The sequence below is a fragment of the Lichenostomus cassidix genome, chromosome 11 (assembly GCF_008360975.1).
Source record: "Lichenostomus cassidix isolate B80296 chromosome 11, HeHo_3.0, whole genome shotgun sequence".
Classification (NCBI taxonomy): Eukaryota; Metazoa; Chordata; class Aves; order Passeriformes; family Meliphagidae; genus Lichenostomus; species Lichenostomus cassidix.
The window spans coordinates 7,706,911-7,734,554 of record NC_139492.1 but is presented as its reverse complement, the minus strand read 5'-3'; the positions used below and the strand labels follow the sequence as shown (position 1 = coordinate 7,734,554).

The 27,644-nt window shown below is 43.9% G+C and overlaps 1 protein-coding gene across 7 annotated transcripts; it reads left to right on the top strand.

The window, feature by feature from the left end:
* Positions 1-36: 36 nt before the first annotated feature.
* On the top strand, positions 37-27,198 carry PDPR (pyruvate dehydrogenase phosphatase regulatory subunit). Of its 7 annotated transcripts, XR_014854501.1 has the most exons (20): positions 41-463; positions 856-1,152; positions 3,457-3,590; positions 4,558-4,639; positions 4,731-4,894; positions 5,863-5,984; positions 6,776-6,893; positions 8,245-8,394; positions 11,385-11,577; positions 13,365-13,489; positions 15,156-15,311; positions 15,414-15,547; positions 15,934-16,082; positions 17,403-17,515; positions 17,867-17,961; positions 18,581-18,670; positions 18,942-19,124; positions 20,048-21,101; positions 21,983-22,090; positions 26,549-27,198. XR_014854501.1 is itself a non-coding variant. In XM_085071714.1 (18 exons), exons 2-18 carry the CDS (start codon positions 926-928, stop codon positions 20,450-20,452), a joined length of 2,640 nt encoding a protein of 879 aa, XP_084927840.1. In that variant the 5' UTR covers positions 37-100; positions 856-925; the 3' UTR covers positions 20,453-21,336. The 7 variants fall into 7 exon arrangements, 2 of the variants coding, with proteins under 2 accessions (XP_084927840.1, XP_084927839.1); XR_014854500.1 differs by lacking the exon at positions 21,983-22,090; XR_014854497.1 differs by lacking the exon at positions 21,983-22,090 and having other exon boundaries at positions 24,878-27,198.
* Positions 27,199-27,644: the final 446 nt, after the last annotated feature.

The window sequence follows — 27,644 nt, the reverse complement described above, 5'->3', positions numbered from 1 at the left end:
CGCGGCTGACGGGGCGGGTGACGCACGCGCAGGGGCGGCTGTCGCGCGGCGGCCGCGGCCGTAAAGCGCGGAAGGTCAGCCCGGCCTCCCCCTGCCCCAGGTGAGCCGGCGCGGCCCCGCCGACCCTCAGCCCGCTCCGCGACCCGCCGCCCGACCGCTCCGGGCCCTCCTGCCCCTCTCCGCCGCCCCGCAGCGCGGGGTCCTGGGCGCCGGCGGGGGCGAGCAGGCCGAGGCGGCGGCCGCACGCCCCGGAGCTCCCTGACGCCCCGAGCCCTGGCGCCCTCGTCCCTCAGGCTCCCGGCACGGACTGGAGGCTGCGGGTGAGGGAACCTCCGGTGGTGCTGCTGGGGGAGCTGCCGCAGCCAGGCCCTGGGGTAGAGCTTGTGGTAAAGCTGTTCCCGGAGGGGCCTCTCCAGTGCCCTGGGCCAGTTACATTGATCACAGACTGCGTTTCCTTCTGCAGGTAAAGGCCTGGAAGCGTTAATAATCAAGCTTATTTGTGCCTTATTAACTTCTGCCTTTAGAAAGCATTCCAGAGCATGATCTGTGCCTGATGGCTGTTTCGGCTCTCCTTGTCACTGGTGTGAGAGCTTTCCCACCTCTCATCTGGTTCTTTGCTCGTTGTCAATTTGCACTGTGTCAAAACCAAAGGTGTAACGCTCTGTTCCTACTTTATGATCTAAGTTTAAATCTTAACGACGAGATTGTTGTTTCAGAACTGACTGCCCTCCTGTTTGTTTGCTCATCAGCTTTCCCATGTCCACTTATATCCCACACCCCACGTGATTCCTGCTGCCAGCCTTGTGTATAATAAGATAAGTGGTAATGTGAGCCTCATCTTTTCCTTCCTAGAAGGAGTGGCACTGAGGTAACGTCCGAGCACTTGTAGGTGGTGCTTTAAGAGAAGTGACAAAGAGCTGCCGGGATGTTTCTCCGATTGCTGTCCGATGTCCAGTGGCGCACAGCTCACCCGAGATGGAGGAGAATGACGAGCTCCCAGCGAAGTACCTCAACTACAGCAGAACCTCATCCAGTTTCGCTGCCAGCACAGGCACAGGTTGTCATCTGTGGTGGTGGAATCATGGGCACCTCTGTGGCATATCACCTTTCCAAGATGGGTTGGAATGATGTAGTCTTACTTGAGCAGGGCAGGTAAGGATTTCTGGTTAAAAACCCAACAAAACAGGACTTCTGTGCAGAGCAACATCTGCTGTAATGTATTATTTCTATCTCTTCGCCTGGACTAAAATGAAGACCTGGAAATAGCCTTTCCCTTGGGGTTATACTGAACCTTAGTAACAACACTTACTGCCCCTTTCCAAGCACAGGGCTGCCCTGCAAGGTGGATAGTATACCTTCTGTGATTGTGGTGGGGTAGCCATGGCTCAGGGCCAGACTGCCACACAGCCATGCCATTTGCCTCTGCAAGATAGAGAGAAAGTAAGCTGAGAAAACTTGTGGATCAGGATAAAGATATGGAGATTGTACTGCCATGGGCAAAGCAGACTTATCCTAGGGAGAATTAATTTAAAATAATTACTTTATTTCATTCAGATTAAAATAGATTCTGGTAGTGAGAAACAAAAGCCAAACATTAAAACACCACCTTTTTTTTCCCATGCTCAACTTCACTCCTGCACTCCAGGATCTTCTACCTTCCCACAGTGCCCTGAGAAACATGGGGGTGACACAGTGGGGTGTGATTGATACTGGACTTCAGTGTGGGTCCTCCATGGGCTGCAGGTCCCATCAGAAGAACTCTGCTCTGGTGTGGCTTTTCTATGGGCCACAGTTCCTTTGGGAGATATCTAACTGCTCTGCTGTAATTGCAGGTGATCTTGTAAAACAAATCAGCTGGCAAAGATGATAAACTGTTTCAAGAGAACTAAAAATCCACCTAACTCCTCCAGCCCCTGTTGACCTCTCAGAGCAGGATGCCATGTTTGTCTAAAGCATCATACAGTCAGCAAAGCTCCAGAGATAGCAAGAGGTTTTAAGCAGGCATTACTAAAACATCACCCTGTAGGCTGGTTAAATGCTCAGATTATCCAGTTTGTTGGAGGACTTAGTGCCTCTCTGTAAAACAGCTAAGGCTGTTAAGGTTTGGCTGAGCAGAAGTGCCCTCAATGAGTTGGATCAGCTGTCTGTAGCAGAGCACATAGTTCCTGTTGAAAGCTGTGCATCCCAACATTTCCCCTGTTAATTTAGATGTCCGTTTCTGAGGGGGATTCATGTTGTTTTCATTAAGCAGTCTGGGGATCCTGGGCATGAGACACTGCTGAGACTTAAGGGTTTGAAGAGGTGTTTATTGCAGCAGCTTCTAATGCCCTAAGTAAGTGCTGGACTGTATATTTATTGTCTGCCTTAGAGCTTCTCACCTGATACTGCCTTCAGGAATAATTAGCTCTGGTTCCTGGAGTTCATGTGGCTAGGAAGCAGCAAGTTCTTTCTGGTTGGAAAGAGAAAAAATTGGGTATTCTCATCTGAGGCCTTGAGAGTGGTGTCCTGACCAAAGTGAGGTGCTGGGCTGTGTTTGCAAGGGAATGTCATTTTTGCTAGCTTGGAGCAGGGTATGAACAACTCCTTAAAGATTGTAAATGAGTTAAGATGCTGTGCAGACTCAGTCTGTGCATGCTCAAGGAGAAAGAGGAACATTGCAGTAGCAGAAATGTCTTATGAGGAGCACAGCATTTGGAGACTGCATCAGCTCTTAGGGTTGTCGTTGAGTAGAGGTGTAGCAAATATTCCTTACCCAACTGAACCTTAAGTTGAATTACTGAGAGAATGTAGACACACAAGGTTGAAAGCACTTGTGTCAAATGGAAAAATGCAGAATGGCTTTAGCAGCAGCACAGATGACTTGCAAGTATTGTGGAAGCAGGCTGCAAGGGAGATGCTTAAATCTAATTGTCTTCCCCTTCCCATGGTGCATGGAGCTGTGTAGGTTTCTGTCTGTACAACAGCCCTTCACCAAATAGCTCAGTGGTTTAGGGGCAGTTTTAGAAGGGACAAGAAACATGTGCCTGTCTATGGCAGTTGTTACAGAGTGAGAGTGACTTTCTCATACTGTAGTCTTTGAAGATGCAAGACTCAAAACCAAGTTAATTTTGATTTGAGGGAAATCCTGCTTTCAAGAAGGAAAGAATCAGGCAGCTCAACTTAAGTATAAGTTTCGGGGTTTTTTCAAAAAAATGCTTTTTTTGAAAAATGTCAGTGTTTAGGACTTGTTAAAGAGAAAGTGTTTCAGAACACAATGTGTTTTCAAAAGTGAGCAAAAGGAAGATCATTCTAGAGGTTGTGTTATCCCTGCATCGTCCAACTTGAAGTGTTGCTCTGGTGTGTTTGGGGGAGAAGTCGCTGTCTGGTTTATGCTGCCAGTGGAGTTGCTGGAGGAGCCTGGTGGGGAGTGTGTACCTGGCAGCTGTGTGAGGCCCTTCTCTGCACCTTCTCCTGCAGGTTGGCTGCTGGTACCACTCGCTTCTGTGCTGGCATTGTGAGCACAGCCAGGCCTGTGTCTATAGAGCTGAAGATGGCACACTATTCAAACAAGCTCTACCAGCAGCTGGAACAGGAGACAGGAGTGCAAACAGGTACTGAAAGTGTCATCACTGAGTAATCTTTGGAAAACTGAATAGAAGTACCGACACTGAAATATGACTGTGGTTTTATAGTGTTTCAAGGCTTGGTAGTCCTGTTCAAAAACAATACATATGGACTGAATCATGCAAAGGGATGTCACTAATGTAATCAGAATGGGGAGAATAATATCAGCTTGGCAAATTTAAGGCAGACTGCCTGCAAATTGTGGCAGTTTGCATGTTGTCTGTAACTTGGGCAGACACGGGAATTTTCACGAGGACATGGAAAGTATATCACAGTGACTGGAGCAAATTGGCCCATTCTGTGCAACTATTCACTTCTCAAAAAGAGAAGGTAGTTAATGCTGAAGCATAGGCAAAGCTGTGTCTCTTACTCTAGTCTAGCCCTGGAAATAACAAAAAAAGATTGTTGAAATTCTCCTCCCTCCAAAATGTTTGGGCATGTACCTGATAGGAAGAGCTTGGACACTGAAAGTTTTCTGCTGACAAGAGCTTGTGATGTGTGTCAGACTCAATATAGGTTAATACCTGTGCCTGCAATTAAGATGAATACTAATGTAATGCAGGTGTTGGAGTCACAAAATATCTGCTTTTAGTTGTTGAAGTTTATTCTTCTGAGTAGTTATTAGATCTCTTTTTGGCCTGTAACTTCTCTCTCTTTTAATGGGTACCATGTGTGAAATTGGGGCTTTTTTTGTTAATAAACATGAGAATATGCAGTATAAAGAGAACACAATTAAGAATGAAATCGCTTTTTTTGAAAAGTTCTCTCATGCACTTTTTAATTACTAGCTGATAAGTGTTTAAAGTTATTTGAGGGTGTGGGATTTCCAGGCTCCTGAGTAGTGGAAGCAACAGGTCTGCAGTTATGCTAAAGCATAACTTTAGTTATGAGTCTGAGATGCAAAGGAATTCAAGATCCTGTCCAAATCTGACTTGACTTTGGTCATTGTCATAGGATACATGAAGACAGGCTCTATTTCACTGGCTCAGACTCAGGACCGACTGATCTCTCTGAAGCGCATTGCTTCATCGCTGAAGTACGTATGAGCAGGAAACACAACTCAGCTTCAGTGTGCACCAGCTCTCCTGCAAGACAAATGACATGGTGTTTCTTATGTTCTGTGACAGTGTAATGGGGATACCATGTGAAATTATCAGCCCAAAGAAAGTAGTGCAGCTCCACCCACTGATCAACATCCATGACCTTGTGGGGGCCATGTATGTGCCAGAAGATGCACTCGTGTCGTCTGCCAATGTGAGTCTGGCTCTGGCAACCGCTGCCTCACGGAATGGTAGGAGCTTTTTTTATCTACAGAGTGCTCTCCTGCATGATAGCTACATTCTTTCCATTAAAGAAAATTATGTTCTTCATCTCTTTTGATATTCTAACTGAGCACTGAAGAGCAAAACTGTTATTTCTGTAAAGTTCAGATTCTTTAAACCTGTTTTTCCTGAAAAAACAGGCTGAACTCTTTTTGCATGCTGAATCAGTACAGATTTCTTGTGATAGGTCCAGCATCTGTTTGCTGTCCTTAGTGGTTATGTATTTCTCTGAAAAAGCACATTCTCTTTCCTTCCTAGAATTGACTCATAATTACACATCAAAATATTTAATTACCTACAACTGAAAAAGTGTGACTGAGCCTTGTGGAATATTTCATTGGGCACATATGCTTTGGAAATGTAGTGATAAATGCTGTTTGCCCAGCACTTTAGCAAATTTGGAGTGGTCTAAAACTGGGAGAAAGGTTAGGTATGCTAACAGAGAATAAAGGTCATTAAGGATGAAAGTCCATCAGACTGGAAGAAGCTGCTTAGGAAGATACCTCTCTTAGTTTCTTTTAGCCCAGTTTATTTTTGCATACCACTTATTGATTTTTTCCTCAAAATGACTGCTTTCCCATAAGAGAATCAATCACACCATCTGAAACCAGAGTTTTTTGCATAAAGGAATTGTAATGGAAAGAAATCCATAGTTGAGACTCTTTTTTTTCATGTTGTTGATACTGGGTATCTATTTATCACCCAGATTGTCACATGGGGAAAAAAACTGTAGCTCCTCACGGTCTCAGCCTGTACAAATAGTACATGTGATGTTTACAAATAACAGGGTTTCACTTAAGAATTACTGGATCAAGAATAGAAATTTTGTCTCAGAGAGAAAATAAGCATTTTGGTTAAGTATAAGGTTTTCAAGCTAACACTCTGACACATTAGAAAGAAGGCTCATGCCATACTGACTTCCTGATGTCCTTTCCAGGTGTCCAGATTCATGAAAGGACAAGTGTCAGTCATGTCACAGTGAAGAAGGGTCGAGTGACTGGAGTCGAGACTGACAGAGGGCGGATTCAATGCGAGTACTTCGTCAACTGTGCTGGCCAGGTTGAATTATTTACATTTTTCCTTCTCGTTTCTGTTGCTTAAGAATATGTGCACTTCCTTCTGGTTCATTTTTTTTGTGTTTTCATTTTGGATTTTTTAATGGTTTGTGTTTTGGCGTGGTTTACTGGAGTAGATCAAGTCATGTTACTCAGCAGCTTAGCCCAACAGGGCTGTGAAGGAGGAAAAGCAGTGCTTGCTGTTTGCTGTGCACCAAAGGCTGGGTGTTAACCTGCTGAGCAGCACCAACAGCTTGTTGGTACAGCTCTGCCCATTGTCTCTCTACTGGAAGGTTCACCCTTCTCTCTCACCTCCCTCCCCAAAAATTTGTTTGCTTTTACTCCTTAATGTCATGTCTTCTCTGCTGGAAAATACACCTGACAATTGCAGTTTCTCAACTAGCAGCTGTTCCCCTTGTCAGCAAAGGATCTTAGTACAGGCACCTAAAGGCTGCCTATTCTGCTTCTAGATGCTGAACCTAGTGCTGACTTTGGCCTAAAGATCTTCTTTTGCTTTTCTGTTGTAAACTGGTACTTCTTAGTTTTGAGTTGGGGCCCCACTTTTCTAGTTCTTGTGTTAGGAACAGAAAACCAGTCTTTGTCCAAAACAATTCAAATTCTAAGAAAGAAGAAAAAATTTGTGTCTGTTAAACGTCTGGGAATCTGAACCAAATCTTACTTGGTCTTTTATGAAAGTAAAATCACAGCGGTGACCTGTGCCTATGTCCTGCTTTTTTTTTTCCTGGAGCTGGTTTCTTTCTTTTCCATGCTGACCAGCACTTTTTTTGGTTTCAGTGGGCCTATGAGCTGGGCCATTCTGGGGAGGAACCAGTCCATATCCCACTCCATGCCTGCGAACACTTCTACATCCTGACTCATCCTTTGAAGGAGCCTCTGTCAAGCAGCTTACCAAGTAAGGATTCTTCAGGTCTTTTCAAGTTTCTTGGTGAATTATACCTGCCTTTCCAAGGTGACCTGTAGTTTGTGACAAAAAGGCCAAACTTGGGCTATCGGTCCTCAGCTCATTTGCGATTGTGAAGTACCTTCTTGCTGAATTGCTCTGAATATCCTTTTTCAGTGGTAGAAAGAATATCTTTCTTTACTCTTGCGAAAGCTTTTTCTGCAGAAAATTATTTTCAGAGGTTGTCAACTTAGCAGGAGAATGACCTTGACTCTAGCTTGAGTAGTAGTTGTGTCTGAGTCTTGGATTGTTGTATTTGGCTGGAGAGTGTGCTAGCCCTGGCACTATGTTTCCCTTGCAGGCTGCTGGCCCCAAATGGCCCACCTGTTCCTTTCCTCCAACTGAAGCTAAGGCTTTACAGTGGCATTTACATGTCTATGAGCTGTAGGGGCAACCAAACACTTGAGGTAATTGCTCCTTCCCCATGTTCTGGCTTTTCGATCTCCTAAAAAAAAGCCTTTGTGTTTGAAACCTGTGGCTGGGAAGTAGAAAGCTTTACTTATTTACTCTCAGTTAGGAAGTTTTTCTGCTTCTAGTGAGTAATGTACATACTGTCCAGGGAATTCAGATCTCTGGCCAGAGTACAAGTGCTTCACTTTTATTTGACTAATTAAAATCCCTGTGTGTGTGTATATATTCACATATATATTCTCAGCTTTTCTGTACATGGCAAAAATTGCTATGGAACATGCCAGGTGGAATAACATAAATACTTCAAGTTGACACTACCAGTGGAAGGAGCAATCCAGACCTGCTAGTCCTTGCCCCAGTGCTACCCACCTTCTTTGTGCTGGTGGCCTGCAGCAAGCTGGATCCATGAGGCATCCCCATTAAAATTAACTGTTCTTAGAATAGGGAGAGAAAGGGGGAAGGGCAGGGCATCTCTTGGTGGAAGGTCTGGTCTTGGGTGCAGTTTCAGTGAAACTAAGCCAGTGTAATAACTTTGCAGTGCCACAAGGAATCTGAATCCCTCTTGTGTCTTTTCACTCCTGGGAACACTGTCCTGCTGGCTTGGGGCTCCTCAAGTTCAATTCAGTTTTTTGTACTGCCCAAAAGTTAACATGCATGACTGTGGTGGGAGCTAATGGTTTCATCTAAACTGGCTCACCAGGGTGTCACGTGAGAACCAGAATGGTGTGACAGCATGGGGCTGGGGGACTGAGACTGTCCCTTCTCATGTCAGGAGGCTACTGGCTTGGCTTGGTGTGTCACCAGCCCCTGTTGTTGGTGTTTGTGGGACAGCAGCCCAAGACAGATATCCCTTCTCTCAATTCCCTTTCCACCTCTTTTCTTCCTTCTGTAGCTGTTGTTGACCCAGATGGCAGGATCTACATACGCAACTGGCAAGGTGGCATCCTCTCAGGAGGCTTTGAGAAAAACCCCAAACCTATCTTCACGGAGGGACGGAACCAGCTGGAGATCCAGAACCTTCAAGAAGACTGGGATCATTTTGGTATGTTAGGGAGGAAAGGTTCCCACAGCATTGAAACATGTGGCTTCAGCAGAAGGCAGAGTTCACAGCAGTGAAAGCTGTCATTGACCTGTGGGAAAGACAAACATTTTGTCAAATTCATTCATCTCTTCATTTGTCCGTAATTTGCTGGAAAACCCTTTACCAAGGACCTCAGTCTCTGACGGGAGGGTACAGGAAAGCTGGAAAGGGACTTTTGATGAGGGAACAGATTGCCAGGACAAGGGGGAATAGCTTCCAAATGACAGAGAGCAGGATTAGATAAGATATTAGGAAGAAATTCTTTGCTGTGGAAGTGATGAGGTAGTGGCACAGGTTGCCCATTGTTCAAGGTCAGGTTGGATGGGGCTTGGAGCAATCTGGTTTAGTGTGTCCCTGCCCTTGGCAGGGATTGGAATGAGATGAGCTTTAAACTCATTTCCAACATAAACCATTCCAGATTTCTGTGATATCTGTGTAAAGTTTAAAAACAACCACTAACCCTCAGCATGTATTAACTTCCTCTTGAGCAGCAAGGTACTACATAAACTTCCCAGCACTGCTCTTCCATTTCAGTTGATTTTTGACTGTCAGTGCCACATGTTGCTCCTCTTGTGATGCAGTAGATCAACACTGTAGTCCTGCCACATAGTCCTATGGTATTTTGTTTCTGCAGCTCTCAGCAGTGACTGACAAGTGTGTTTCCATCAGTGGCAGTTGCTTTGTGGGCAGAAGTTGGTATTGTGGTTTCCCAGACTTCATCCCACCATTGACAGTGGTGGTTTATTTTATATTCCAACTGTTCTGTCTTTCTTGTCCCATTTTATTTATTATGTTTTTATATTCTGCATGTACTTTTACATGGAGGGCTCTTTCTGTAGGAAAGAGCATGGCATGGTCTGTGAGTCCCTTTCTTCCCCAACCACTCCTGCCTCTTTGATGTCTGGTGAGTTGGTATGTGCCCTCTCATCTTCAAGTTTGCCTTATATTCAGGAATCTAGTTTTGCCTTGGGTCAGAGCTCTCTGCATCCCTTATGAATGTGCATGCCTCTGTGACTCTCGGCATGGATGGAATTTCACAATTACTTTCTGCAGTCATAGTATGTTCTTCCAGCTATTTTCCAGGTTAAATTGAATAATTTTACTTTGATTTCTGAGAGACACCATACTGATACGGTAAAAGTTTAAACACCAGGGGGTGGGGCCACGATGGGGTGCTGTTTTGTGCTGGCATATGCGAAAGATTTTTAGATCCCTAGATGCCTAAAGACTTGCTTCAAGACATTAGCTTTGGTAATAAGTTGCTTGAGCTCTGGACCAACTTCCCTTTTGGTTTTCATTTGACTGAAATGAAAAGGCACTGCTTGCTGGCACCCCCAAATTGCCCAAGTTTCTGAAGCAGCTGCATGCTATGTTCCAGCATTGCTCTTTAATCCATTCAAACGTGCTGAGCAGTTGAGCAGAGTCAGAGCTTACTCAGGCAGTATTTGATCCCTTTCTAGGGCCGCAGTTCCTGGGGTTTGAGCTCTTGTATTACTGCTTTGATCTTTGTTGTTGGAACACCTTTTGATTTTAAAATAGGCTGTGGAGTTGCTTAAATTGGACTGGGTACGAGAACAAATCTAGCACTGATCTTTCTTTTTATCAATAGAAAAATAGCCTGTAACTACAGGCACTCACTCTGGAATTCTAATGCTTGAGAGAGGGAAGAGAAAGAACAGGTCAGAAAGACTCTTTCTGTTTGTAAATTCTTAGGTAATGTGAAATCTGATTATTTTACTGCTTGTGTATAAAGCTGAGGAGTGTTCTTAAGGCTGAATCTTGAGGTCTTTTATCTGGAGTACTAAGCAGAGGTAACTTTTGGACAAGGAAAGCCAAGTAGATACCTTATCCTTTTATTAACGCTCTCAAATGTCAAACTGTGAAGAGTTGCCGAAGGACTTTTCCAGCATGACTGGGCAATGAAGCAGTGAGGAAATTCAATGAGGATAAATGTGAAGTGACGCAAGTGCATGGGGGTGTGTGGGGATGGTCTTATTTTCACCATGCAATGTGATGGGCTTTGAACAGACCTTGGGGTTGTATTAGTTCTGTTCTGTGAAGACATCGGTGCAGTGGCAGTCAAAGCAAAAGAGAAATTAAGAATTATTAGGAAAGGAGCAGAAACCACAGTTCATTACGCAACACTAAATCTACATCCTTGTTTTGCCAGAGAGTTGTTCTTGTTCTAGGCTCCCTGTTTCCAGAGGGTATCATAGGATTGGAGAAAGCCTGGTGGAAGAGCAGCAAGAGTCTGATCAAAGCTTGGAAGTTGCCAAGAATGGAATGACTGAGTGGTCTGGAAAAAGTAGATGACAGAAGGGAAATGAACAGAAGTGTATAGAATCTGGAATCAGATGGACAGGCTAGAAGGGGAACTGCTGATCACTGTCTCTTCTAATGCTGGGCGGCATCAAAAAATTGAGTGTGAGCTTTAAAACAAAAGGCGGTGATTCATCATACAACAAATATGAACACATGGAACTCCTTGTTCCATGTGTGTTGGGTGTTTTCATGAGGCTGGAGAAGACTGGTCTAGTACTTAGAGTACAATTTAGGGGTTTTAAATTGAGAAAAATATACCAAGTTTTTAGGAAGTCCTCTGATCTGATGGTAAGTGGAAGCTGGCAGAGTGCATAGGGCAAGTGTCATGTAGGTTTGCCTGTTGATACTCTGCACTAGATACCTATTTGATGCCTGTACTTATTGCTTTCCCTGACAAAACTGAACAGTGCTCTTGCACTGTTGAAAACAATACTGGGCTCTTTGTCTAGATCAATATGGCTGCTTTTAATGTATGCTGTGTGATCCATTTTGAGTAGTGTGATTCCAGCAAGTAAACCATTTCTCTTGTGACTGTATCAAAACATGGAAGCAGTTTCAACCTGAAGCAGCTGAAATGTGTTGAGACTAAAGGCTGTGGCTTTTTGTCTCTTTATTGTCTTGGGTCCTAGGGCCACTTCTGGGCTCCCTCCTGCGCAGGATGCCAGGTTTGGAGGCCCTGCAGATCATGCAGTTGGTGAACTGCCCGGAGTCCTTCACCCCAGACATGCGATGCATCATGGGAGAGTCGCCCACTGCACGGGGCTACTTCGTTCTGGCTGGCATGAACTCAGCTGGCATCTCGTATGGTGGGGGAGCAGGCAAGTAAGTGGTGTATCACTGTTGTGTGTGTAAGTAAGGCTTTAACCCAGAGACTGCTCAGATGATCCTTCTGTGTAGAATGTTCTGGTTGGTATTTGTCACCTCCTCTCTGCCAAAGACTACTCTTTCGTTTCTGACTTGAGTGAAGGAGAGCAGCAGTTGCTGTGTTCTGATTATGTTCTCCAGTGTGTATTTCAAATCTGTGTTGGATTCATCTTCTGTCCTGCACACCTCTCCTCTGGCATCATATCTCAGTGAGCAGCTGGGGATCAAGTAAGCCTCCTTAGACCTATGTCACAGGAGGTTTAGGTTGGGTATTAAGAAAAGGTTCTTCACCCAGAGGGTGGTTGGATACTGGAACATATCTCCCCTGGGAAGTCGTCATAGCACCAAGCCTGCCAGAATTTAAGAACAGTTTGGGCAATGGTCTCAGGCACATGGTGTGATTCTTGGGGTTGTCCTGTCCCAGGCCAGGAGCTGGACTCAATGGTCCTTGTGCATCCCCTCCAACTCAAGATATTCTGTGATTTTATGATTCTGTAACTGGTCTGATTTTTTTTAAACTGCTGGGAAGAGATAAAAGCTTAGCAAAGTACATATTCTCTCATTTTCTGTGCTTTGTGATCCTCTTTAATTTATCATTTGATTAAAGTCTTTAGATCATTCAAGTTGACACAGCACTTAATTCCTCTGAAAGCAGGGTGAATCTGATGCTGATGAAGCACCATGTATGTGATGCCAGTGCTGCCAGTAGTTTAAGACTGTCCCCTACAGTAAGCTAGGAGTGGAATAATTTCCCAGTAAAATCCAATTCCTGTGTTAATGCAGATACTTGGACAGGCATTTAAGTGTGATCCCAGCAGCAAAGTTGCAGGATGATAATTTCTCCCTCTGATTGCCATTTAGTTTTGATGACCCAGCATTCCTTCTGCCACACAGCCTTCTTAACAAGCTGCTTGTTTTTCATCCTGGGTGTTCGTATCTGCATTTGCCTTCACCAGTTTCTGTCCACTGTCTAATAATTTAACTCACCAGAGAAAACAACTCATGATTTTTTTTTGTTGTCACATAAAATACAGAGTCTTTGCAGTGAGGTTCTCTTAAGAATCAAAATAATTTCTGAAGGTAAAAGCACTATTTGTTCATTTGTTGCTACAGCCCCAAAATAAACAGCTTAGCTTGCTAATGTAGCTTTTCATGATCAGTTCCAAGGCCCTTTGTTTTGCTGTCTACTGGCTGTGAACAGAGCCTTCTGCTCTGCTAAATTCTGAGTTGCCTGTGTCCTTTAGCTCTGGAGCATGCCTTCATCTTTCACTGCTGGAAGTGTAGCTAAACATAACTTTCCTGGCACCTTGTGCTGAAATAAATGCTGTCACTGGTGGTTTGTGGCTGAGCCTATACCAGGCACTGAGAAACGACAAAGCAGAAGCCTCAAACTCCAACAGAACTGTACGTGCGCCTCCTTTGGTATCAGAACCCAAGGATTTGATACAGTGTCAGCCAGCTTACCTGTCCAGGCTTTGGCTTCATTTAGCACATGTCCTCAACTTCCTGCTGCCCTTTATGCTTCATCCTAATGGACAGTTAGTAGTTTTGAATCTGGTGGATGCATTTTGTAAAGGGAAACCTTCCAGATTCTGCTAGTGTTTAGATTACCGTGTTACATATCTTCTCTGTCCCTATTGCAAGAAATTCCCATGTCCAAACTGCTTTGCTTCTGACTTCAAAGCTACATTCTTTCCCTTAAGACACTGGCTAATATCTCAGTCTTTCTTTATTTCTTCCATCAGGTTCCTGGCAGAGTGGATAGTAAATGGGTATCCATCGGAAAATGTCTGGCCTTTGGATCTGAAACGTTTTGGAACCCTTCAGAGCAGTCGCACTTTCCTCCGTCACCGTGTGATGGAAGTCATGCGTAAGTGAGGTGTCAGCATTCAGTTCTGGCCAGGCTGTCCAAGATTTTCCCCTTTGCTGCACTGTGTCTCCTCTGCCATCACTCTTGAGAAACATTTTCCTTCTTCCTGACCTCCTTTGTGGCAATACAGCCCCTTCCCAGGAGAAAGGAAAGGATGGGTTGGCGGTTTTTTTTGTATTCCAGTTCTTACTAACTTTTCTAAAAAAATGCTGTTAGTACCTTGCTCTCTGCTATTTCTGTGCTTTGCCTCTGGTATAGGGGAATTTGTATGTATCTCTGTAGGACTCCAGCCTAAAAAAGGAAGCCAGAGTCTTAACTGGGAATGTTACACTGTCTCAAACATTGTTATTCTTTGCACATCATTACAGTGCGGAAATACCTTCACTTCCAACTTATGGCTGGGTGACCCAGTTATCTTGCATAATTCAGGAAGTCTTCGTAGACATACTGCTTTCTCCTGTCAAAGTTTGCAATAAATACTTTGCAGAATAGATTATAGATGCCATTTTTCTTGTCTAAAGCCATGCTTTGTTTCCTCCTGTTGTTTGATTATCTGTCATATTGTCTGAATATTGTGGGTGACTTCTTCTCAAGTTTGAAATAGAAGTACGAAGTGTTTCACAAATTTCATAACAGGAACAATTACTTGAATACCAAGTCTAAACTAAAAACATATGTTCGGGTGAAAGCAGCGAATTTGGGTAAACCTCTTAGCCCTTCTATATCCAGGGAATAAAAACCTTATGCTGCTTTGACCTTCTTCCCAGAAAAAATAGCTTTATACTTCGGGCATTATTCTGCAGTTGCTTTCCAGTACAAACCTTAGTTCTGATAGCTACAGAATCACTCTAGTTTTTATAGAGTGACCACTGTATTCCATTTCTGCAGTGTTACGTTCCCCTTCTAATCTAGTCTTCCCTAGAAGACTAATCTACTCTCTTTCAGGAGTACCAATACAAGATACTGCCAAAAAATTAATTAAATTATTAGCTATGAGGCAGAAATGGTGGAAGTGTTCAGTAAGAGATATTTGTCTTATCTTCAGTTTTAAGCTGTTTCTGACCTAGGCAGAATCTTAACATTTATAAAGTAGTATTCAAACATCGTTGAGTTACTACTCTCCACTGATAACTAAGGAGGATGGTCAGTGTTTATTAGGGTAACTTGTTTTCTAAATAAAAATATTCTATACTGGCTGAACAGATATAGGAGCCATTTGGAAAAGCTGCAATAATTACAAAAGGCTGAATTGCCAGTACTTAAGAAGGCAAATTAGATGGTCCCTGTAGCTGTGGGCTGCCTACCCCAGCATTAGCAATGTCAAAATAACTGTCTGATATAGTACACTTCCAGGGAAGAATCCTGCATAATTAATGCTAGTCAGCATGACTTCATGAAAAATAGAGTTTTTGTTATCTCGCAGAATTGTCATGAGACCATAAATATCTATAAATATAAGTGTTCTGTGCAAATATTGTTACTCTGATTTTGAAGAGCTATAAATGGATCAAAACAGATTTGTGGATTTTCAAAAACAGGAAACAGAAGGTTGGAACTGTTTTGAGGGAGTTTTATTAATGGTTCAGATATTAATAAGTACTGATAATCTGGAAGGAAAGTTTAGATAATCACTTTGCCTAATGAAGGATCTTTGTGACCACTGCAGCTCTCATGTGTGATCTGAAAGTTCCCCGCTGGGACTTCCAGACTGGCAGGCAGCTGCGCACTTCACCGCTGTACGACCGCCTGGATGCACAGGGAGCCAGGTGGATGGAGAAGCATGGATTTGAGAGAGTCAAGTATTTTGTCCCACCTGGGAAAGGTGAGATCATATTCTCCTCTGCCTAGTGCTTCCTGATTGGCCTACGTAAGGTCTTAATTCATCCAGTTTATGAATTTTTCCTTTGATTCTTCTTTGTATTAGATCTGCTGGATTTGGATCACAGCAAAACCTTTTACAAACCAGACTGGTTTGATATTGTGGGTTCTGAAGTCAAGTGCTGTAAGGAAGCAGTTTGTGTTATTGACATGTCATCTTTTACCAAGTTTGAAATAAGTGTAAGTACCTAGGAAGGGACCACCTGGTAAAGGTGACCTTTAGTTTATTATTGCCTGCTTTTGCAAAAATATCTGTGTCCCACTGAGGATAGATAGAAGAAGTCGCACTGTATGGCCAAATTCAGGTTGTACCACAGTATTTAGCACAGGCTGGATTTTGTCAAGGGCCCAGTTTATAGAAATACCTACCACCTTAGTCTATACATAGAATTTGACCTCCAGCACTGTGCCACTGTTGTATCCTGTTACACTCGAGACGTCAGTGTCGCTATCATCACAAATTGAAATAATTTGGGCCAGGACGTTGATGCGATCTTAAGCTGCCCCAGTGGATTTGTTTTGCTCAGGCAGCTTGTCTGACTTTCTCTCCCTTTTGATTCATGTAGTCCACAGGAGATCAGGCCCTGGAGAGTCTGCAGTATCTCTTCTCGAATGACCTGGATGTGCCAGTTGGGCATGTCGTGCATACAGGAATGCTTAATGAGAAAGGAGGGTATGAGAACGACTGCAGCATAGCCCGGCTCAGCAAACGCAGGTGGGTGTGCAGACAGCATCTTTAGGCATCACCCCTTGGGTGTCTGAGCATTTTAGGACTTCTTCATGAAGATCATAAACTTCTGTCACCACCCCAAGATAAAAACTTCCAGTTCTCCACTAGTATTCCTAATTCAATAACTCAAGTGAAAGGGAGCTTCTGAACTTACACACGCTGGGGGAAATAAGTGTTTTTCTGGGATTACAGATGAACATAGATTTCCTCAAAGTGTTAGACCTTCAGATGTTTCATTTCTCAATTGAAATACAAATTGTTTTCAGCAGTCACTGGAATTTACTAATTTAGGTAACTATTTAAAGTGCAAACTAACTCCTGACCAATGTCCTTACTGGAATTGTGCATTGAAAATACAACCTTTTGATTATTTCAATTCTGATTGCAGTATATGTAGTCTAATTCTCAGTTCTGCACTCTCTCAACGTTCTTTTTTGTGCTCTCTGATGCAAACTGACATGATCACAGGCTTTTACCCTTAGACTCACCAGTTTGGGCTCTCTTTGGCATCTAATAAAAGCTTTCTCATTTTTAAGAACTTCATGGCCATGCCTCAGCTGAGTGTTGGATTTATTTTTCTGGATGATTTTCTATGAGTGTTTTCATTGTATTGGTGTGAAAGCATTTTGTTGCTGCTCTTTCAATTAGAAACAGCTTTTCTTTCTCTTCCACTTCTGTCTGCATTCATGTATTGCTTGAAAGTATTGTCCTTCTCTGTGTGAAACCAGTAGCTTTTCTCCTTGCCTAGTGATTTCTGCAGATGTTATCTCTGTCAATAATGGACTTTAACTCGCAGCTTGTATCAGACACACACACAAGCAGCTCATTTTCCTGTATCAAGTGGAGTTCTGTTTTTGAAAACTGTTAATAATAACCACCATTGTGTGTGAAAAGACTTTTGCTGAAACAAGAAATTACTGTGTGAACCATGCACTCCTGACCGTCAGAGTAGACAGAATCCCTGGTGGTGAAGAGCTGCAAGTCCCTTCTGCAAAGCACTTGTGACTTTTGAGATACTCTGTAAACTTTCTGCAAAACTCCCTGTATTCCACATCTAGTCACTTCTTGTCACCAGACCACTGGTAGTGCTTGAAGGGGGAGAACTTTTTATCATGACTGATAAAAATCATTGGCAGTGATGGCATTGATCCAGGGAGTTTAGCTATGGTTTTCACAAACCAGCTTGTTTTTTGTCTCCTTTTAACTTAGAAGCTGTTGAATATCCCAAGTAGTTGGTGAACAAAGGATGACCTGATACACTTTGTGGTTGTTCATTGTTTCTTGGATTTGATTTCTCTGTTCCAGCTTCTTCATGATTTCCCCCACTGACCAGCAAGTTCATTGCTGGGCCTGGCTGAAGAACCGCCTGCCCGATGACAGCAACCTGACTTTGGAGGATGTGACCTGGAAGTACACGGGTAAGAAATCACTGAAAGCAGACCTCCTCAGCCCAAAATCACAAATGGTGTCTCATGCTGCAAGCCAGTTAATTGTTTAAAGTGTATGGAGTGGTGATTTGGTCTCCTTTCCAAACATTTGGATGAAAACAGCTATTCAGAGACTTCCTTCTGGCAAGCCATGGGAAGACAGCTTTCCTTTACTGTGGACTGTCAGGAGAGAGTTCAATGTCTCTCCTCTCTTCTTAAATGTAAACGGACCTGTTAGTTCAATAAACACTGAGACTTTAGAAATTGGAGCACACATTCACACTGGACACTGGGCAAGACTTCTCCAGTCTTGTCCTAATGCTGTTTCGTTCCCCTCTTTAGCTCTCAATCTGATTGGCCCCCGTGCTGTGGATGTCTTGTCAGAGTTGTCCTATGCCCCGATGACTGCAGAACACTTCCCCTCTCTCTTTTGCAAGGTGAGTGACTGTGCTTCTGTCCTCACCCTGTGAGGTTTTTCAAAGCATGTGTGAAAGGAGAGGAAAAATTGTATTTTGGATAATTTGGAGGGGATTTAGATATACAGGAAGGTTTACTGCAGGTACTGAGCTAGGTTAGTAACAAACTTGCTAGGCTCACTTCTCTTTGTGTTCTGCTTGCTAAATATATAGGTGAATATGCATGTTTTCAGTATTCCTCTCACTGTAGACTTGTTGCCATTTGATATCTTGACATATTTCGTATAATCAATTATGAAGCTGTCAGAGGGGCAGCTGGGATCGGGGACTCTGGCGTCATTGTCTCGTCACATTAAAAGGCTGAGCAGATAGCTGCTATTCAACTTCTGTCTTGTATCTGGAATACAACCTGTGTCCTGACCTAGTTCCAGGGCTTATTGCCAAGTGTCAAGAAGTGACTAACAAGTCTGGATAATGTGAGATCACTATTTGAATTTGGAAATTTAAATTCATTGCAAGTATGTCTGGGTGGCAAAGGGGAGAGAGTGCTGGGCAGTGTGGATGTGTTACACATTGTGCTCCTTCTGGATCTCTGTGCTGTGTTCCAGTCTGGATGATTTCACCCCCTCTGATTCTGCAGGAGATGAGCGTGGGCTATGCTAATGGCATCCGTGTGATGAGTATCACTCACACAGGAGAACCTGGCTTCGTGCTTTATATCCCCATAGAGGTAAGAGTGCACTGCAGCCTGAGCTAATTAAAGCAGTTGCTTGCATGCATAATCGGAAACATTTTCCAAGTTGACTCTGGGTGATGAGATGTCTGGTTTGCACCACAGGAAAGCTGCCTGAAGGCGCCAGGGGGAGATTCCCTGCTTTATATTGCATTCCAGTTGGGCAGAGCTCTTGTGCTCCAGTGTCAGGGGACAGTGACATTCCTGGTGGTGTCACATGCTGTTGCTCTCTCGCGGTGTCAGTCTGTGCTTCACTCTTCCATTGCAGTATGCCCTTCACGTGTACAACGAGGTGATGAACATGGGACAGAAGTATGGGATTCGGAATGCTGGTTACTACGCGCTCCGCAGCCTGCGCATTGAGAAGTTCTTTGCGTTCTGGGGGCAGGATCTGGATGCTTTTACTACTCCTATGGAGTGTGGACGCGAGTTCCAGGTCAAGCTGGAAAAGGTACACCGCCTTCTGCATTGGGGTTGCTGGGAGAGCAGAACTGGACTGAAAGGCTGCCAGCAAAGCAGATGGATGTGTTTTTATGGAGCTGTGTGCAATAGCTGTAACATATATTCTTGTACTTCAGAAGGCTGCTAGAAATACAAAAATGCTCCGTCCTTCCTCCTTCCTGGGCAGCATTGCCAGTGACCTGTGCCTGGTGCTGCCTGTGTGTGCAGTGCCCAGTGTGGCAGAGGGTGCTCTGTACCTTACAGATGCTCAGAACTCTTGCTTCTCCAAGCTGTTTTCCCAATCTGATGAAGCAAAAGCCAGCCTGTGCACCAAGTGGCATTTAATGATGTTAAATATGAGGCTAGGTACCAATAATAGGTGTTCTCTATTTTTAATAAAACAGGGGAGTTCATAGAAGAGTGTAGAGTTCTGTGGAGCTTTTGTGGTGGCAGGTGCTGTTGCTATCACTGGCTTGTTTTCTTTTTTCCATCTTTGCATGAGCCAAATGCTTTTATCAGTTCAAGAAAAGAATGTAGTGACCAAGGATACAAATTTTGCTTTAGTTACAGTTTTCCTTTGGTTTATAAAGCACAGTAGACTTCTGGAACAAGAAAAATGGCAGAAACTGGATTGGAGACATGGTTTGCACTAGAGTGAAAATTAGAATGATGTTTTTTTCAAAACCAGCTTCACAAGCTTTTCTGTGTCTTTTAACATATAGAGCAACAAACATGGCAGAAATGCTATCTGAGCTATCTTGCATATGCTGCCTCCATATGCAAGAGCTGGGCTTCTTGCATATGGAGGCAGCCTATTTTGATAGGGCATAGGTTCCAAGCATAAATTGCCCTTGTATTGGCAAGCTGGTCTGCTACACCTCAGCAGCTGCCACAGTTGGTGCCACATCAGCTGATGCTCCCTTTTCCCCACAGGGAATGGAGTTTGTTGGCCAGGAAGCGCTGTTGGAGCAGAAGCAGAACGGGGTGTACAAGCGCTTTACCATGTTCATTCTTGAGGACCATGACACGGATATGGACCTCTGGCCCTGGTGGGGGGAGCCCATTTTCCGCAACGGCCGCTACGTGGGCAAGACCACCAGCAGTGCCTACAGCTACACCCTGGAGCGCCATGTCTGCCTGGGCTTCGTGCACCACTTTGATGAGAAGACGGGGGAAGAGCTGGTGGTGACGACTGACTTCATCAACCAGGGAGAGTATGAGATCGACATTGCCGGGCAGCGCTTCCAGGCCAAAGCCAAGCTCTATCCCTTCAGCTCCCTCTTCACGCAGCGTCGCCGCAAGGATGAGGTGGAACTGAGTGGCTACCAGAGGGAGTAGTGCTGAGTAGACTAGACCCACTCCTTGACCCAAGCTGGAGTCTTCTCCCACCATCTTCCAGTGCTTTCTCCTCACCTCATATATTTCTTTGTTTTCCTTTCTTGTCGTGCAACTTTTAAACTTTTTCCAGTGTGTTACATTTTGTATATTTTAAAACGTTAATTTTCAAGCTTTCCCAACCCATCTCTCTCCCTCCTTCAACCCTTGCCAGGCTCCCCTGTGCCCCAGTGGATGAAGCACGGTGCTGAACATGCAGGGCTGCCTGTGTAGGAATGAACCCCACCAAAAGCCCTGTCCTTCTAGTGATGGGAAGGGCTGGAGTGAGCCCTGAGGACTGCACCCTTCCTCTCTCCTCTCCAGCATAAGGCATGGGACAGCAGGTCTTTGCTGCCTGTGGTTCAGATGATGGCTGACCTCACCCTGCTCTCCAAATACCGTGTTGTAGAGGGGTTGGTGTGTCGATGCACACAGCAATAGAATGATCAGCTACCTCACTGGCATGAGACAAAGCATTGTGTGAGCACAGCCAAGAGACAGGTTTTGGTGTTGTCCAGCCTGTCACTGCCCTCCTTTGTCCACCATTTTGGTTTTTCCCTAGCAGGGAGTCAAGTAGATGAAACATCAGCGTATTGAGATGACAGTAGCACTGGTAAGTTCATTGTTGGTGGGATTGGATATTTTACATGAGGTCACTGAAACTAAATGGCCTTCTATAAATATAGTCAAAGATCAATGTGCATTTCACTTCTATAGAGGAATGTTGTCTTTTCTTTTTTATTAGCGAGAATACTGATTTCTAACAAGGACAGATGTTAGTGTTTAATATTAAATAGCAGTGTTGAAATGCTGCTTCTGTTAAAGCTGCACAATATACAGTCTCTTTGGAGATTGTCTTTCACTTTGTCTATGTGACTTGGTCAAACTCATCTGGCAAGGTTCATGGAGAGCTCCTGTTGGTTTGGGGAACTTGAGTAGCAGGAGGGGATGTTGCCTTGTAGTTTTAGCTTCCCATGGTTATTTTGAAATTGTAGGAAAAGACACAGCACAGTCTAACCTGTGGTGTGAGAAACACTGGGCTTTCTACTGCTGTTGAGAAAACAGCTCAGCAGCTCCTGCTGGACTCAAGAAGTTGTCTTCTGATTTCTCCTCAAATCTGTTGCACTTCTTTGTCTCTCAGTAGTACATCAGTTGAAGGGGTTGAATAAGGAAGTGAAGGGAGCATGATAGTGGGATTATAAATTGCTTTTCTTCAGCACTGCTCTTTGCATCTGGCTTCTCATATAGATGCTCCAGATAGTGCAGCTGGAAATTCACCCCTTCAGGTGTCAAAATGTGCCAGTTCAATCACTGATGGTAAATGATAAAGAAATGGGGAAATGCTGAATTGCCTTGTGCACATTTGCATCATCATCTTCTTCATATTTTGAGCACACTCAAAAACAAAGATTCTTTTTATTTACTTGAAAAAGATCTGTTAAGTGTTTTCTCTGCCTCTGACACCACATACTCCTCATGGTCTTTCTGCTTCAGCATCTGTTCTGGAGTTCAAACACAACCTTGCACTGATGTCTGTCCTGTAGTGAACACTTTTTCTATGGTCTAGAACCATTTTTGGGCACTTTATTTTCCAGTTAAATGGTAAGCATCAGTAGTGTAAATATGGGCTCAAAACCTTCCCTGGTTCTTGTTTTATGTTTGCTGTCTGCTGCTTTAGTTGCTTTAAGCTGTGCCTTCAGTTGAGTCTGTGGCTGCCAGTTCAGGAAATTGTAAGGGAATTTAGGAATTGAGCATATGGTGTAGTAGGTTGAATGTAGATGTCACTTCCCTGAGCATGCATTCTTTTGTCTGTGGTGAGTTCCACTGAAGTGTGTGGCTTCTTCCAGGATTTCAAACTTAGTTCTGAATTGACATGCAAAATCTTCCAGTTTCTGAAAAGGAGTGACCACACTGGGGCAGCTTTTTGAGATCTCACAGCCCAGAGTACTCTGTGCGGCTTCCGTAGGCGGAGATTCTGCCTGGTTGTCATTTCTTCCAAATTCCTCTGTTGTTGCTCTCTGAACTGAAATTTTGCCTGGTGTGTTAGAATGAATTTCTTAAATGGAAGGTTTGTAAAGCAACTAATAGCAGTTTAAACTCTATGATTACTTTTTGCATATCTTTTCTGCATAGAGAGATACTGGGATCTCACTGTTCCCATGCTGGATGTGTGTACCAGGGAGAAGCTTGGTCTTTCTCCACTGCTTTTATGAGACACTGCTTTGCCTTCCCTATATGGGGAAACAGGCATTCATCCAAAGAAAGAGTTTTGTGTGTGATATTTAGGATGTAGAGCAGTCCTTCTGCTTAGGGTTCATTGACTGTTGGTTGTTGCTGAGTGAGGCTCGATACTCCTTCAGGAGAAGGCAAAAAGTATAGGGCTGAGGTGTGCTGAAGTGTGTAATGAACTGCTTCACTGAAGAGATATTTTTGCTCGAGGTGTTCAGTTCTCTGCAGAGTTAGAACTAGCTAAGACCAAACTGGAAAGCTAGCAGCATGCTGTCCTCTACCGACCACTCGTTCCTGACACATTAAAATCCTCCTTGTGACTATTTTTCCTTTCCCCTAATTTACAGGTGCCTGTTAGATCCTCAGGCAACTTTTCATACATGCGTGTCTCTTCTCCAGCAGTTCTGACAGTAAAATTGTGTTTTATTGAGCTACTTTTGTCATTATGTCTGCCAAGGTTTATTATATGTCTGAAAGGTTTATTTTATGTCTAGATCTATTGACTTTTCCATACCAAAAATAGAGAGTGAAAATAATTTTCCACCATGCTGGTAGATATAGCAACACTTCATGTAACGCTGTGTTTGCTGTTTGGGACTTGGGTGGTTTGGTAATTGTCAGTCTTGCAGCTCATTAACGCCTACTCTGGCCTTCCCTGCTATGAATTCTGTTCTTGTTTTATATCAGAACCTGAGAGGTCTTTGACTGCTGTTCAGGCTTAGTCAATTTAATTTCTGGTGTAGCTATTTTTAAACTTACAGTGTAAAGAACAGTTTGCCTTTGACAACTTGAACAGCCGTCAAGAGGACAATTGGATCACGTTTTAAAATAGTGATACTGAGTTGGAGGAAGATCCTTCTAGTGTAGTGTTTTCATCTCAAGGTATTAAGCAGTGATGTAAGACTCTAATCCCTTTATCTGATGATTAACGTAGAGTGCCTAAAAAAAGAACAACAAAATCTGTTGAAGAGTTACTACCTTTAGTACACCTTCAAATTAAAAAATTAGAAATCAGATCTTTGAAGGTGCTGTGGCACAGTCTTAACATCTAAGATGGTAAATAACATGGACTGTAAAATTCTACATGCTGATTATCATCATTACAACTGCCTTTAAATGCTTTTTGTTAAAAAGGTGGCTTGTTCTCATTCTGTGCAGTAAGACTATGAACCTCGGATTGAGAAACACAAAAATAGCATTTCTCTCCATGGCAGTGGAAGGGGAAATTGCCTCATTCTGTGCTGAAGCAGCAGCTGCAGGTCTGCTCTCTGCACCTTATGTGTATCAGTTGCAGGGTTGTTACCAGTTCTCTGAGCCTTGCTGTTCAGAATGGGAACAGCCCTGTAGATTCCATTCATACAGGCATCTTTGGAGGGAAGGTAGCCAGTGAATCCATCTAATTGTCCATCCATGGGAAGGGCTGACTTGCCTAAGTACTATCTGAAGTCGGGGAACTTGTGGAAGATGTAGTGCTTCCTTCCATTATTACATTCTCTTAACCTTGCTGTGTCCTAAGTTCTCATGTTTTGTTAGTCTTTGAGTGAGTACTACAAGGCTTGAGTAAAATTGGTACCAGAAAAGTGTGAGTTTGTTGTTCATATTTAACGATCTGAGGATAAAATTAACACAGTCTATTTCTAGAATTATGTTTTCTGTTTTAGGAGGATGTGTTACAGTCATTTTCACATCCATGTTTGCCAGACTTAGTTTCTTTTTGTTTTCTCCAGTATCTAGATTTGACAGGCCTTGTTGGACAGTTTCTTATTTTGTGGCAAGGAAGAGAGGTTGTGTGAAACTTCCACTGCATCTCCATGTCTTAGTGTAAGCTTGGATTCCTCCTTTCTGCTGTTGCATTTGAGTTACCATCGGTCATGTTGCTCTTCCTGTAACAGCTCCAAACTCCAGCATCTGCTGTTGTAGAATTTCTCATGCACAAGGTTCCTCTTCCTTCTACTTGATGCTTTGTCATCAGAGCCAGGTTGACTCTAGATCTGTGTCTCTGCATCCGCTTAAGGTCATCAACTCTTAGATGGTGCTGATGCCAGCATCAGAATTCCCAGGCAGGTTTGTGGCTGCTGTAAATCCCATAATTTAACCCTCCCTTTCCCTGTGCCAGGATTTTCCCACTGTCCTTAACACTTCTTTACTCTCCTTCCTCAGATGGCTGAATGCATTAGTTCCTTTTGCCATCAGAGAGCAAGGCATGGCAAAATACAAACTGGTGGAGGGATGGTGGAGTGGCTGAGCTGGGGTGGAAGGAGAGATGCTGTGAAGGTTTGATCCTTTGCTCATTACTCAACTCCTTAAGCCCACCCTTGACGAGATATCAGCCTTGATTGCCAGCTCAGGGAGCACAGTCTTGCAGCTGTAAAGGTACAGGACTGATATCACCAGCCTCATCCTTGCAGCACATTTGAACCAGAATGGTGATATTTTGGGAAGAAATCTGTAAAAACAAGGTAGTTTCTGTGTCGGGGGAGTGGGGAGTTGCTTGCAAGAGCAGAAGTAATTTTTATTTAAAACACAACACTTGGCTGCTGATAATGTCAAGCAAAATGTTCACAATTGTTCATATTTGTCTTCTCAAATGAGTTTATTATAATACTGGGTCAGAATAATTTCCACCCATTTCAGGATATTTTCCTGTTTTAAACTAACTTTTCTTTAATTGATTGTTTGGATTTCTGTTAAAAAAAAGGCATTTAGTCATGGAACAGAACTTGGGGAAGGTGGGGGTTGGTGTCATCTGATGACTTCAAGCTGTCACTAAGAAGCATTTAAAATTTTTCTTTGCACTTTAAACTTTCCTTAAGTATTATGGCTGTAGCAGTGTGCTTATAGCCCTTGGCAGGAGTAGTCCTTGCATTAGAGAGGGAAAAAAAGACTTTGAATATTTATAAATGCCTTAAAGCTTTAGGTGAGGTGTTTGGGCACTGACTGTGCCTGCCATTTAATTTCCTTCCTGGAAAGCTGTGTGCTGCGTGCCTAGAGCTGGTAATTTTTAGCAAGCACTGGGGGATGGTGGAAGCTGGTGTTGAAGTATGAGACTGGAATTTGTATGGAGCTGGGAGCCCCTGTGCCTGTCCAGCTGCTGGGCTGACACCTTCCTGTTTGTTTCCCCCCTTGAAATGGATTTATTCACACTTTCCTTGTGGTGTAATAGATTTTCTTCTTTCTCTAAAGAAGCCTGGGCTGGTGTAGAGTACTCTGTGAGTGTTCCTTTGCATTAAAGGAAACAAAATTCTCTGCCTGAATGCTTCCCTGCTGTACCAGCTGACATTTGCAGGCAGGAGTCGGGAGAAGCAGGAGTGGAGGGGATCTGCTGCTGCCCATAGTGTTTGCTGAGATGGCTCTGAGACTTCTCATCTCCCATTTGTCTCAAAGCTGAGCTGGATTACTGATGTCAGGCTGGCTTCTGGATTACAGCACAAATCAGAGCTGCTCTGCAGGTGTGGCACGCTGGGCTGATGTTCTGTTAGAGATCCTGCCTGCTTGGAATAAGGAATCCCAACAAAGAGAAGCAGTACGTTATAATGAGGAAGGCGTTCACATTAATATTAACGGATTTGTTAATACTGGTAACAGTTGATGTTCCCACACACATTCTTGACACCTGCTACAAGCAGAGCAGATACTTGGGAGTTGTCAGCCATCCCAGCTAGGACCTCATCCATTTTATGTGTAAGGAAAAAATCCTATGCTGTTGCCTTTCACCATGGCACCACTGAGATTTTTTCCATGCTAAAATTCCCTCCTTTTCCCATAGTGGGAGAGTTCTCACTTTTTCCAGTATAACCAGTGGCAGATTAGTATCTCTGAAATCCTTGACAGGTTCTCCTGCATCTCCTGGTCAGGTTTGCAGCAGGACACTCATCCAAACCTCTTCAAGCTTTTGTCTCCAGAGACCAGATTTTAAAAGGGCTGGGAAGATTTCTGATGCGTGCTACTGCCGGAATTTTAAGAACAACTGAAGTTTGAACCTGTGAAAACACTTTTCTAGTGCCTTATGCTTGTGAATGTTGTGCAGTGGATGTAGCTGAGGTGGGACAGAGCAAGGAGCAATGTCAGCAGCGTGGTTCCCCATCCACTATGGCAGTCTCCCTCTGCCCTCACAGGGCCCTGGCAAGCAGGTACCAGCAGGTTGTCTCCAGCCCTCAGGGAGGCTCTTTAATCTCTTTGCAATGTGGGGTTGGAGAAACTTCGTGCTGGGTACTCTTCCTGTGAGGGGAAAAGTAGTCTCACCTCTGCTGAGTTTAGATTTCGAGGGGTTTAGGAGAGACAAAGCTGCTCTGATTGCCAGACGCCATGGCACAGGACATGGACAGTTGTTCCCAAGCGCACAAGTCAGGGTGAGTTTGCTGCTCTCCACTGAGGCCATGTTGTCATGTATGCTGTATTTATATCATGCTTGATTTCATTTCATATTTTGGTTGGCTTAAATGTTGCTAGGTTTGTATATTAATAAAGAGGCATTTTAACTACTTCTGAATTTGGCCATTTGTTATGCAAGAGCCTTGTGTGTCAGAATCCAAACCCCCCTGGTTGTCTGGGTGGGTCCTGAAGGGACAACAGGCTTCTTGCAGGATCCAGCCTTAGGAGCTGGAGTGAGTTCTGGACCTGCTGGGTCACTCTAGGGAAGTCCCTTCCCTGCCTCTGCCTGCATCCATGTTCAAAATTATGTCCTTCAACAGTTTGTCCATGTCATTCCCTCTGCTGTACTGGGGCACAGGGACACAGGCTGTGTGGGACCAGACCCTCTGTTTTAGGGTCCAGGGGGTTGAGAAATGGATGTGGGGTCTGGGTGAGCAGTGGCATCACCAACTGTTGGGCTCTGGCTGGAGGGGTTGTGCTGGGGCTCTGCTACTGGACACCCAGGCTGGCACAGGGCCAGGCTCTGCTCCTGCCCCAGTGAGGGAACATTAACCAC